At 38.5% G+C, this 14,319-nt stretch overlaps 1 protein-coding gene across 1 annotated transcript in view; it reads left to right on the top strand.

Annotated features, from left to right (window-relative positions):
- The window catches only part of INTS6 (integrator complex subunit 6), a 305,149-nt gene that overhangs the window by 118,577 nt on the left and 172,253 nt on the right, over positions 1–14,319 (top strand). The window contains exon 4 of the mRNA XM_053705560.1: positions 9,006–9,160. Coding sequence (XP_053561535.1) covers positions 9,006–9,160 — 155 coding nt within the window. The remainder of the gene's footprint in view (positions 1–9,005; positions 9,161–14,319) is intronic.

Raw genomic sequence — 14,319 nt, 5'->3', positions numbered from 1 at the left:
AAAGTCCTGGCCCTGGGGCCATATTCCTATGCGGCCCTCAAGATAGTTTTAATCTGGCCCTCCCTTGTTTATTAACCCCTTAATGACCGGACCATTTTTCAATTTTCTTACCCTTAATGACAATGGCTATTTTTACATTTCTGCGGTGTTTGTGTTTAGCTGTAATTTTCCTCTTACTCATTTACTGTACCCACACATATTATATACCGTTTTTCTCGCCATTAAATGGACTTTCTAAAGATACCATTATTTTCATCATGTCTTATAATTTACTACAAAAAAAATAATAAAATATGAGGAAAAAATGGAAAAAAACACACTTTTTCTAACTTTGACCCCCAAAATCTGTTACACATTTACAATCACCAAAAAACACCCATGCTAAATAGTTTCTAAATTTTGTCCTGAGTTTAGAAATACCCAATGTTTACATGTTCTTAGCTTTTTTTTGCAAGTTATAGGGCCATAAATACAAGTAGCACTTCGCTATTTCCAAACCACTTTTTTTCAAAATTAGCGCTAGTTACACTGGAACCCTGATATCTGTCAGGAATACCTGAATATCCCTTGACATGTATATATTTCTTTCATGTAATTAACAAGAGTCCATGAGCTAGTGACGTATGGGATATACATTCCTACCAGGAGGGGCAAAGTTTCCCAAACCTTAAAATGCCTATAAATACACCCCTCACCACACCCACAAATCAGTTTTACAAACTTTGCCTCCAAGGGAGGTGGTGAAGTAAGTTTGTGCTAGATTCTACGTTGATATGCGCTCCGCAGCAAGTTGGAGCCCGGTTTTCCTCTCAGCGTGCAGTGAATGTCAGAGGGATGTGAGGAGAGTATTGCCTATTGAATGCAGTGATCTCCTTCTACGGGGTCTATTTCATAAGGTTCTCTGTTATCGGTCGTAGAGATTCATCTCTTACCTCCCTTTTCAGATCGACGATATACTCTTATATTTACCATTTCCTCTACTGATTCTCGTTTCAGTACTGGTTTGGCTTTCTACAAACATGTAGATGAGTGTCCTGGGGTAAGTAAGTCTTATTTTCTGTGACACTCTAAGCTATGGTTGGGCACTTTATTTATAAAGTTCTAAATATATGTATTCAAACATTTATTTGCCTTGACTCAGAATGTTCAACTTTCCTTATTTCCAGACAGTCAGTTTCATATTTGGGATTATGCTTTAATTATCATATTTTTCTTACCTCAAAAATTTGTCTTTTTCCCTGTGGGCTGTTAGGCTCGCGGGGGCTGAAAATGCTTCATTTTATTGCGTCATTCTTGGCGCGGACTTTTTTGGCGCAAAAATTCATTTCGTTTCCGGCGTCATACGTGTCGCCGGAAGTTGCGTCATTTTTTTGACGTTATTTTGCGCCAAAAATGTCGGCGTTCCGGATGTGGCGTCATTTTTGGCGCCAAAAGCATTTAGGCGCCAAATAATGTGGGCGTCTTATTTGGCGCCAAAAAATATGGGCGTCGTTTTTGTCTCCACATTATTTCAGTCTCATTTTTCATTTGCTTCTGGTTGCTAGAAGCTTGATGTTTGGCATTTTTTTCCCATTCCTGAAACTGTCTTATAAGGAATTTGATCTATTTTGCTTTATATGTTGTTTTTTCTCTTACATATTGCAAGATGTCTCACGTTGCATCTGAGCCAGAAGATACTACAGGAAAACCTCTGCCTGCTGGATCTACCAAAGCTAAGTGTATCTGCTGTAAACTTTTGGTAGCTATTCCTCCAGCTGTTGTTTGTATTAAATGTCATGACAAACTTGTTAATGCAGATAATATTTCCTTTAATGATGTACCATTGCCTGTTGCAGTTCCCTCAACATCTAAGGTGCAGAATGTTCCTGATAACATAAGAGATTTTGTTTCTGAATCCATAAAGAAGGCTTTGTCTGTTATTTCTCCTTCTAGTAAACGTAAAAAGTCTTTTAAATCTTCTCTCTCTACAGATGAATTTTTAAATGAACACCATCATTCTGATTCTTTGGACTCTTCTGGTTCAGAGGATTCTGTCTCAGAGATTGATGCTGATAAATCTTCATATTTATTTAAGATGGAATTTATTCGCTCTTTACTTAAAGAAGTACTAATTGCTTTAGAAATAGAGGATTCTAGTCCTCTTGATACTAATTCTATACGTTTGGATAAGGTTTTTAAAGCTCCTGCGGTTATTCCAGAAGTCTTTCCTGTTCCTAATGCTATTTCTGCAGTAATTGCTAAGGAATGGGATAGATTGGGTAATTCATTTACTCCTTCTAAACGTTTTAAGCAATTATATCCTGTTCCGCCTGACAGATTAGAATTTTGGGACAAAATCCCTAAAGTTGATGGGGCTATTTCTACCCTTGCTAAACGTACTACCATTCCTACATCAGATGGTACCTCGTTTAAGGATCCTTTAGATAGAAAAATTGAATCTTTTCTAAGAAAAGCTTATCTATGTTCAGGTAATCTTCTTAGACCTGCTATATCATTGGCTGATGTTGCTGCAGCTTCAACTTTTTGGTTGGAAACTCTAGCGCAACAAGTAACAAATCGTGATTCTCATGATATTATTATTCTTCTCCAGCATGCTAATAATTTCATCTGTGATGCCATTTTTGATATTATTAGAGTTGATGTTAGATTTATGTCTCTGGCTATCTTAGCCAGAAGAGCTTTATGGCTTAAGACTTGGAATGCTGATATGGCTTCTAAATCAACTCTACTTTCCATTTCTTTCCAGGGAAACAAATTATTTGGTTCTCAGTTGGATTCTATTATTTCAACTGTTACTGGTGGGAAAGGAACTTTTTTACCACAGGATAAAAAGTCTAAAGGTAAAAACAGGGCTAACAATCGTTTTCGTTCCTTTCGTTTCAACAAAGAACAAAAGCCTGATCCTTCGTCCTCAGGAGCAGTTTCAGTTTGGAAACCATCTCCAGTCTGGAATAAATCCAAGCCTGCTAGAAAGGCAAAGCCTGCTTCTAAGTTCACATGAAGGTACGGCCCTCATTCCAGTTCAGCTGGTAGGGGGCAGGTTACGTTTTTTCAAAGAAATTTGGATCAGTTCTGTTCACAATCTTTGGATTCAGAACATTGTTTCAGAAGGGTACAGGATTGGTTTCAAGATGAGACCTCCTGCAAAGAGATTTTTTCTTTCCCATGTCCCAGTAAATCCAGTGAAAGCTCAAGCATTTCTGAATTGTGTTTCAGATCTAGAGTTGGCTGGAGTAATTATGCCAGTTCCAGTTCCGGAACAGGGGATGGGGTTTTATTCAAATCTCTTCATTGTACCAAAGAAGGAGAATTCCTTCAGACCAGTTCTGGATCTAAAATTATTGAATCGTTATGTAAGGATACCAACGTTCAAGATGGTAACTGTAAGGACTATATTGCCTTTTGTTCAGCAAGGGAATTATATGTCCACAATAGATTTACAGGATGCATATCTGCATATTCCGATTCATCCAGATCATTATCAGTTCCTGAGATTCTCTTTTCTAGACAAGCATTACCAATTTGTGGCTCTACCGTTTGGCCTTGCTACAGCTCCAAGAATTTTCACAAAGATTCTCGGTGCCCTTCTGTCTGTAATCAGAGAACAGGGTATTGTGGTATTTCCTTATTTGGACGATATCTTGGTACTTGCTCCGTCTTTACATTTAGCAGAGTCTCATACGAATCGACTTGTGTTGTTTCTTCAAGATCATGGTTGGAGGATCAATTTACCAAAAAGTTCTTTGATTCCTCAAACAAGGGTAACCTTTCTGGGTTTCCAGATAGATTCAGTGTCCATGACTTTGTCTTTAACAGACAAGAGATGTCTAAAATTGATTACAGCCTGTCGAAACCTTCAGTCTCAATCATTCCCTTCGGTAGCCTTATGCATGGAAATTCTAGGTCTTATGACTGCTGCATCGGACGCGATCCCCTTTGCTCGTTTTCACATGCGACCTCTTCAGCTCTGTATGCTGAACCAATGGTGCAGGGATTACACGAAGATATATCAATTAATATCTTTAAAACCGATTGTTCGGCACTCTCTAACGTGGTGGACAGATCACCATCGTTTAATTCAGGGGGCTTCTTTTGTTCTTCCGACCTGGACTGTAATTTCAACAGATGCAAGTCTCACAGGTTGGGGAGCTGTGTGGGGATCTCTGACGGCACAAGGAGTTTGGGAATCTCAGGAGGTGAGATTACCGATCAATATCTTGGAACTCCGTGCAGTTTTCAGAGCTCTTCAGTTTTGGCCTCTTCTGAAGAGAGAATCGTTCATTTGTTTTCAGACAGACAATGTCACAACTGTGGCATACATCAATCATCAAGGAGGGACTCACAGTCCTCTGGCTATGAAAGAAGTATCTCGAATTTTGGTTTGGGCGGAATCCAGCTCCTGTCTAATCTCTGCGGTTCATATCCCAGGTGTAGACAATTGGGAAGCGGATTATCTCAGTCGCCAAACGTTGCATCCGGGCGAATGGTCTCTTCACCCAGAGGTATTTCTTCAGATTGTTCAAATGTGGGGGCTCCCAGAGATAGATCTGATGGCCTCTCATCTAAACAAGAAACTTCCCAGGTATCTGTCCAGATCCCGGGATCCTCAGGCGGAGGCAGTGGATGCATTATCACTTCCTTGGAAGTATCATCCTGCCTATATCTTTCCGCCTCTAGTTCTTCTTCCAAGAGTAATCTCCAAGATTCTGAGGGAATGCTCGTTTGTTCTGCTAATAGCTCCGGCATGGCCTCACAGGTTTTGGTATGCGGATCTTGTCCGGATGGCATCTTGCCAACCATGGACTCTTCCGTTAAGACCAGACCTTCTGTCTCAAGGTCCTTTTTTCCATCCGGATCTGAAATCCTTAAATTTAAAGGTATGGAGATTGAACGCTTGATTCTTGGTCATAGAGGTTTCTCTGACTCCGTGATTAATACTATGTTACAGGCTCGTAAATCTGTATCTCGAGAGATATATTATAGAGTCTGGAAGACTTATATTTCTTGGTGTCTTTCTCATCATTTTTCTTGGCATTCTTTTAGAATACCGAGAATTTTACAGTTTCTTCAGGATGGTTTAGATAAGGGTTTGTCCGCGAGTTCTTTGAAAGGACAAATCTCCGCTCTTTCTGTTCTTTTTCACAGAAAGATTGCTATTCTTCCTGATATTCATTGTTTTGTACAAGCTTTGGTTCGTATAAAACCTGTCATTAAGTCAATTTCTCCTCCATGGAGTTTGAATTTGGTTTTGGGAGCTCTTCAAGCTCCTCCGTTTGAACCTATGCATTCATTGGACATTAAATTACTTTCTTGGAAAGTTTTGTTCCTTTTGGCCATCTCTTCTGCTAGAAGAGTTTCTGAATTATCTGCTCTTTCGTGTGAGTCTCCTTTTCTGATTTTTCATCAGGATAAGGCGGTGTTGCGAACTTCTTTTGAATTTTTACCTAAAGTTGTGAATTCCAACAACATTAGTAGAGAAATTGTGGTTCCTTCATTATGTCCTAATCCTAAGAATTCTAAGGAGAAATCATTGCATTCTTTGGATGTTGTTAGAGCTTTGAAATATTATGTTGAAGCTACGAAATCTTTCCGTAAGACTTCTAGTCTATTTGTTATCTTTTCCGGTTCTAGGAAAGGCCAGAAAGCTTCTGCCATTTCTTTGGCATCTTGGTTGAAATCTTTAATTCATCTTGCCTATGTTGAGTCGGGTAAAATTCCGCCTCAAAGAATTACAGCTCATTCTACTAGGTCAGTTTCTACTTCCTGGGCGTTTAGGAATGAAGCTTCGGTTGACCAGATCTGCAAAGCAGCAACTTGGTCCTCTTTGCATACTTTTACTAAATTCTACCATTTTGATGTATTTTCTTCTTCTGAAGCAGTTTTTGGTAGAAAAGTTCTTCAGGCAGCGGTTTCAGTTTGAATCTTCTGCTTATGTTTTTTGTTAAACTTTATTTTGGGTGTGGATTATTTTCAGCAGGAATTGGCTGTCTTTATTTTATCCCTCCCTCTCTAGTGACTCTTGTGTGGAAAGATCCACATCTTGGGTAGTCATTATCCCATACGTCACTAGCTCATGGACTCTTGTTAATTACATGAAAGAAAACATAATTTATGTAAGAACTTACCTGATAAATTCATTTCTTTCATATTAACAAGAGTCCATGAGGCCCACCCTTTTTTGTGGTGGTTATGATTTTTTTGTATAAAGCACAATTATTCCAATTCCTTATTTTATATGCTTCGCACTTTTTTTCTTATCACCCCACTTCTTGGCTATTCGTTAAACTGATTTGTGGGTGTGGTGAGGGGTGTATTTATAGGCATTTTAAGGTTTGGGAAACTTTGCCCCTCCTGGTAGGAATGTATATCCCATACGTCACTAGCTCATGGACTCTTGTTAATATGAAAGAAATGAATTTATCAGGTAAGTTCTTACATAAATTATGTTTTTTTGTTAGAAGACAACCTAAAGTATTGATCTAGGCACATTTTGGTATAGTTTATGCCACCATTTCACCGCCAAATGCGAGCAAATAAAAAAAAAAAAAAAACTTTACATTTTTCACAATTTTAGGTTTCTCACTGAAATTATTTACAAACAGCTTGTGCTATTATGGCACAAATTTTTGTAAAAGCTTCTTTGGGATCCCCTTTGTTCAGAAATAGCAGACTTATATGGCTTTGGCATTGCTTTTTGGTAATTAGAAGGCCGCTAAATGCTGCTGCGCACCACACGTAAATTATGCCCAGCAGTGAAGGGGTTAATTAGGTAGGTTGTAGGGAGCTTGCAGGGTTAATTTTAGCTTTAGGGTAGAGATCAGCCTCCCACCTGACACATCCCACCCCCTGATCCCTCCCAAACAGCTCTCTTCCCTCCCCCACCCCACAAATGTCCCCGCCATCTTAAGTACTGGCAGAAAGTCTGCCAGTACTAAATAAAAGGAGGTTTTTTTTTTTTTTTTTTTATAAAAAAAATAAAATATTTTAGCTGTGATGGACTCCTGCCTTAGCCCCAACCTCCATGATCCCCCCCCCCCCCCAGCTCTCTAACCCTCCCTCCTATCTAATTGCGGCCATCTTGGGTACTGGCAGCTGTCTGCCAGTACCCAATTTGCCCCAAAAACAAAAGTATTTTTTGCTCTTTTGCTTTTTTTTATGTTTTCTGTAGTGTAGCAGCCCCCCACAATACCCCTATCCCCCTCCCCCTCCCAGATCCTTTTATATTATTTTTATAAAAAATCTTTCCCCCCCCCTCTTCCCTCCTCATTAGTGTCAGTGGCCAGCTAATGCGCGCGCACATGCACGCGCGCCCCCCGAACGCACCCGGCGTGCACATTGCACTTCTAGGAACCGGATGCCGGGTAGCGATGGGCCGCCCACCCGCCTCCCTGTTACGCTCCCACCCACCAACGAACCGGCACCATCGCTACCGGTGCAGAGAGGGCCACAGAGTGGCTCTCTCTGCATCGGAGTCTTCTAAAAAGGTATTGCAGGATGCCTCCATATGGAGGCATCACTGCAATACCCTGAGAGCTGCTGGAAGCGATTGCCATCGCTTCCAGCACTCTCTTAGACAACTGACGTACCAGGTACGTCCATTGTCATTAACTGCTTGTTAATGCATGACGTACCTGGTACGTCAGTTGTCATTAAGGGGTTAAGTAAATTATTAATTTGACCCCATCAATTTTTATTTGCACTACTACTTGGGTAAATGTCACTTCCAGTTTCTAGTATATCCAGTTTCAGAGCACTCTGTTCAAGTGGCCCTCATGGGAGAAGAACACTTGGCCAGTGCCCCCCGGATACAATGAGGTTGATACCCCTGGTTTAAAGGAACATAAAACCATTAGATGCAACAGTACTGTAATGGTTATTACTCACCATTATTTTTCCCCCGTGCCAAATTACTGTGCTAGAAATACACTTCAGTGACTACTGTGCAATTTGTCTTAAAGGGACAATCAAGTCCAAAAAAAACTTTCATGATTCAAATAGGGCATGTCATTTTAAACAACTTTCCAATTTACTTTTATCACCAATTTAGTTTGTTCTCTTTGTATTCTTAGTTAAAAGCTAAACCTAGGAGGTTCATATGCTAATTTCTTAGACCTTGAAGGCCACCTCTGCATTTGACATTTTTCACCACTAGAGGGTGTTAGTTCATGTGTTTCATATAAATAACTGAGCTCATGCATGTGAATTTTCAGAGGAGTGAGCACTGATTGGCTAAAATGCAAGTCTGTCAAAAGAACTGAAATAAGGGGGCAGTCTGCAGAGGCTTAGATACAAGGTAACCACAGAGGTAAAACATGTATTATAACTGTGTTGGTTATGCAAAACTGGGGAATGGGTAATTAAGGGATTATCTATCCTTTTTAAAAAAACAATTCTGGTGTTGACTGTCACTTTAATATATTACTCCTGTGGGTTAAAAACCAAACCACATGGGAGGCCCCATCCGGGCATGGTGCATGTGGTTGAAGACATCAAATATGGGGTCTAGGTACAAAACCCTTTATACAAACTTCTTGGCACCAGAAAAGGTTTGTATTTTAAATAGTTTGAATTTCAGAAAAGTTGTATATTTGCATCTGTAATATGGGACATATTGGAGAGGGGATGGGACCAAGTGAAAACCAACTATCTTATGCCATTTATGCAATATTTACATGTTAAAATACAAAGAGTACTGCACACATCAACACATCAGTGGAGCATAGTTTAGAGTATTCTCCCTGCTCCAAAGAGATCAGTGTTAGACCACATCTGTCTAAACACTTAATGGAAGCTTCAGTGTTAAATAGGTCATCCCTTTTATCATAGCTGACTCATCTTATGGTAAATTGTCATAGCTGGTGGTGATATCATGAGAAGGGAGATTCTCAAATAATATGAGCTTCTAATTAAACTCCAGTAGTTTTGAATTCTAAAATTCTTCATTAACAGTTTGTTTTTATGTGCAAATATAAATTAATAATGTTTGATTTATGTTTGTTTTTTAGAAGGACTTCCAGATGCAGCTAAACCACTTGGGCCTCAACCTTGGCATAGTTGTCGCAAACTTATCTATGTTAGACCTAACCCTAAAACCGGAGTCCCTTTGGGTCATTGGCCAATACCAGAATCTTTTTGGCCAGATCAGAATTCTCCAACACTGGTAAGTACTTACATATATTTTAAAAGTAAATAATTTAGAAATATATTTGATTAATGATCTTGTACATCTTGAGTGCTTGTTTTTTTTCCCCTTTAGTAGTTAAAGATTTGTATGATGCATATTCTTCTTTTTTTTTTTAACATAACATTTTTATTGAGGCTGTTAGGTATTCAAACGGAGAGAAAAGTTACAATCACAATGCATACACAAAATAGTAACATATCTCTGTCTTAAATGAAAATAAAGATAAAATAAGACCCACGCACTTGTAGGAATGCCCAAAGCCTAATAGCCTGTCTGTGGAGAAGCGTTACAGAATAGGAAAATAAGAGAGGGTTCCAGGACTTGGACTATGATTCTTGTGACTGCCTCATTTTTTATATAAGATGTGTGGTACTTGTAGGTTTGACCAAGGGGAAGTTACAATGGCTACTACCAATGTACCTACGAGAGCGAGTGGATGGAAAATACTATTACTTCAAGATAGGGGAATCAGCGGGCAAGAGCCGCTCTGAAGGGGGAAGGATAAAAAATGGGCTGGTACGTTGATAATTGAAGCCTGAAATTAAATCTTTAGGGTGGGTTCATAAAACCTAGGTATAGACTGCAATGATTGGAGGAGGATCTTATAGAAGCATATTGCGTAAAGGGACTCTGAACCCAACATTTTTCTTTCATGATTCTGATAGAGCATGCAATTTTAAGCAACTTTCTAATTTACTACTATTATCAAATTTTCTTCGTTCTATTGCTATCCTTATATGAAAAAGAAGGCATATAAGCTTTTTTCTTGGTTCAGAACTCTGGACAGCATTTTTTGATTGGTGGATTAATTTATTCACCAATCAGCAAGGACAACCTAGGTTGTTCACCAAAAATGGGCCGGCATCTAAACTTACATTCTTGCATTTCAAATAAAGATACCAAGAGAATAAAGAACATTTGATAATAGGAGTAAATTAGAAAGTTGCTTAAAATTTCATGCTCTATCTGAATCACAAAAGAATAAATTTGGGTTCAGTGTCCCTTTAATTAGAGGATATCCTTGCCTTTATATTGAGCAATAAGTGATTGTTTAACATGTGATAGTATATAATTAGGAATAGAGGATTGATATGTATAGCTTGATAAAATTGAAAGGGACACCATGCACTAGCAATATGGCAAGTGATGTTGGTATAAATTATTGTCTCAGAGTGAGGATTACAAGGGAATGTAGGGATTGTGCTATAGAATATATAGGGCCTTCTTAAAATGAGTCAGATTTTCACACTACATATAGTTCTACTGTCAGCTAGTACCCTCATCCTGTATGACTCCTTATCAAAATCTTTAACTAATGTCTCTTAGGAAGTCAGAAGAATTCTATTAGCAGAAGGAATTATGAAATTGAACATGTTTAGTATATGTAAACCTGGGTAGATCCTTCTAGCATTGAGCAGTTCTCAACAGGTGGGTAGTTAGGTACCTCTGAATAAACTGTTAAAAAAACGTGTCACAGTATAGTGAGTGACTGTTTGACATTTGATATCACAAGTTAGGAAGCAGAACGTTAATACATATTGCTTTATAACATTGAAAGGGTCACCTTGTACTGATAAAATGGCAAATGAAGTATAGGATATAGAGCCTCCTTAAAATGGATCAAATTGTAGTAAGTAAGATTCAGTTAGCAGAGACCATAAATATATTATGTATGTCTAGGATATGTAAACCTAGGTATATCCTTGTTGGGTGTCTATAGATAACTATCTGAGCTGTCATAGGAGCTTTGGAGCATACTTAAGAAGATGGGTAAGAACATAAAGGAGCAAAGGTATACCCAATAAACATTATTAAGATGATACATGCAAAGAGTCCATGGTTCCATGTCAATATGAGGTTAAAGCATGGTTAAATTCATACTAGCAGAACGTGTCCTCAACTGGAGGGTAACCCGGTACCTCATAATAAACAGTTAATAGTGGTGCGACAGTCAACCAACACCTCTCTTTAGTAACTGAGCCAAGATGGAAACACGGCAGGAGAGGGAGCCAGATAAATTAAAAGGAAGCCATATGTCAGACAGGATCCATTGGCTATAAAACAATAAGAGTTGCAAGGGAGTATATAATCTGTATTTCTTTCATGTAATTGGCAAGAGTCAATGAGCTAGTGAAGTATGGGATATACAATCCTACCAGGAGGGGCAAAGTTTCCCAAACCTCAAAATGCCTATAAATACACCCCCTCCTCACACCCACAATTCAGTTTTACAAAATTTGCCTCCTATGGAGGTGGTGAAGTAAGTTTGTGCTTGATTTTTATGATTTCTTCTATGATAAGCGCTTCTAAGCATTCTGAAGCCCAATTCCTCTCAGAGTACAGTGTTTGTCAGAGGGATGTGAAGAGAGTATTTCCTATTGATTTTATGGTTTTCCCTTTTGAGATTGATGATATACTCTTACATACCATTACCTCTGCTGATAGTTTTCAGTATTGGTTTGGCTATCTGCTATATGTGGATGGGTGTCTTTCGGTAAGTATGTATCATTATTTAAGACATTCTCAGCTATGGTTTGGGGCTTTATGTATTAATATAACATTTTAAATATATGTATTTTACTTCTATTTACCATGAGTATTTCCCTTTGCAGTCTGGCAGATTCGTTATGGGAATCATGTTTTAGGAAGTTTGTCTTACCTGGGGTATAGTCTTTTTTTTCTTCTTCCCAATTTGACTTTTTTCTTTAAAAATTAGGCTTGCGTCATTCTTGGCGCAATAATTTTTTGCGCGAATGTGCGTCTGTAATGACGCAAGTTTGTCATTTCCTGCGTCTTAGTTGACGCCAGGTTTGGCGCAAAATTGTTTGATGCGAGTTGGTGCAAAATGCTGTTATTTATTGCGTCATTCTTGGTGCGAGAATTTTTTGGCACGAATGTACTTCCGTAATGACGCAAGTTTGTAATTTCCTGTGTCTTAGTTGACGCCAGGTTGTTTGGCGCAAACATTTTTATGATGCGAGTTGCGTTATTTCCAGATGATTGTTGGCGGCAAAAACATTTTTAACTTCCTTTTGCGTCATACTTCGCGCCCAAAATTTTTATTTTATTTTACCTCACTTCCTTTATGCTCAGAGGGCTATTCTATTTTTTTTTTTTTCTTTTTTCAATTTTAGCATTGGCATTTTTTCCCATTCCTGAAACTGCTATATGAGGAAGTAAGATATTTTTGTTTACCACGGCGATGGCGAGGAGTTTGTGGTGTTAGTTGTAGTTTTTTATTCTTCTATCAAGAGTTTGTTATTTTAAAATAGTGCTGGCTTGTACTATTTACTCTATAACAGAAAAGTGATGAAGATTTCTGTTTAAGAGGGCTATGATTTTAGCACAAGTAACTAAAATCCATTACTGTTACCACGCAGGACTGTTGAAACAAGAGAACTTCAGTTGGGGGTAACAGTTTGCAGACTCATCTGCTTCAGGTATGACTAGTCTCCTCCTAACAACACAGGCTAATGCTAGATGACAGTCATTTTTCCCCTCAGGGAAAACGGTAAGCCATTTTCTTTCATGTAATTAGCAAGAGTCCATGAGCTAGTGACGTATGGGATATACATTCCTACCAGGAGGGGCAAAGTTTCCCAAACCTTAAAATGCCTATAAATACACCCCTCACCACACCCACAATTCAGTTTTACAAACTTTGCCTCCGATGGAGGTGGTGAAGTAAGTTTGTGCTAGATTCTACGTTGATATGCGCTCCGCAGCAAGTTGGAGCCCGGTTTTCCTCTCAGCGTGCAGTGAATGTCAGAGGGATGTGAGGAGAGTATTGCCTATTTGAATGCAGTGATCTCCTTCTACGGGGTCTATTTCATAGGTTCTCTGTTATCGGTCGTAGAGATTCATCTCTTACCTCCCTTTTCAGATCGACGATATACTCTTATATATACCATTACCTCTGCTGATTCTCGTTTCAGTACTGGTTTGGCTTTCTACAAACATGTAGATGAGTGTCCTGGGGTAAGTAAATCTTATTTTCTGTGACACTCTAAGCTATGGTTGGGCACTTTGTTTATAAAGTTCTAAATATATGTATTCAAACTTTTATTTGCCTTGACTCAGAATGTTCAACTTTCCTTATTTTTCAGACAGTCAGTTTCATATTTGGGATAATGCATTTGAATTAATCATTTTTTCTTACCTTCAAAAATTTGACTCTTTTTTTCCTGTGGGCTGTTAGGCTCGCGGGGGCTGAAAATGCTTCATTTTATTGCGTCATTCTTGGCGTGGACTTTTTTGGCGCAAAAATTCTTTTCCGTTTCCGGCGTCATACGTGTCGCCGGAAGTTGCGTCATTTTTTGACGTTATTTTGCGCCAAAAATGTCGGCGTTCCGGATGTGGCGTCATTTTTGGCGCCAAATAATGTGGGCGTCTTATTTGGCGCTAAAAAATAAGGGCGTCGCTTTTGTCTCCACATTATTTAAGTCTTATTTTTTCATTGCTTCTGGTTGCTAGAAGCTTGTTCTTTGGCATTTTTTTCCCATTCCTGAAACTGTCATTTAAGGAATTTGATCAATTTTGCTTTATATGTTGTTTTTTCTCTTACATATTGCAAGATGTCTCACGTTGCATCTGAGTCAGAAGATACTACAGGAAAATCGCTCTCTAGTGCTGGAGCTACCAAGCTAAGTGTATCTGCTATAATTTTTGGTATCTGTTTCTCCACCTGTTGTTTGTATTGCATGTCATGACAAACTTATTAATGCAGATAAAATTTCCTTTAGTACTGTTACATTACCTGTTGCTGTTCCGTCAACATCTAATTTTCAGAGTGTTCCTGATAAACATAAGAGATTTTATTTTTTAAATCCATTAAGAAGGCTATGTCTGTTATTTCTCCTTCTAGTTTACATAAAAGTCTTTTAAAACTTCTCTTTTTTCAGATGAATTTTTAAATGAACATCATCATTCTGATACTGATAATGGTTCTTCTGGTTCAGAGGTTTCTGTCTCAGAGGTTGATGCTGATAAATCTTTGTATTTGTTCAAGATGGAATTTATTCGTTCTTTATTTAAAAAAGTATTAATTGCATTAGAAATAGAGGATTCTGGTCCTCTTGATACTAAATCTAAACGTTTAAATAAGGTTTTTAAATCTCCTGTAGTTATTCCAGAAG

The sequence above is a fragment of the Bombina bombina genome, chromosome 3, assembly GCF_027579735.1.
Source record: "Bombina bombina isolate aBomBom1 chromosome 3, aBomBom1.pri, whole genome shotgun sequence".
NCBI lineage: Eukaryota > Metazoa > Chordata > Amphibia > Anura > Bombinatoridae > Bombina > Bombina bombina.
This window is presented reverse-complemented; position numbering and strand designations above follow the sequence as displayed.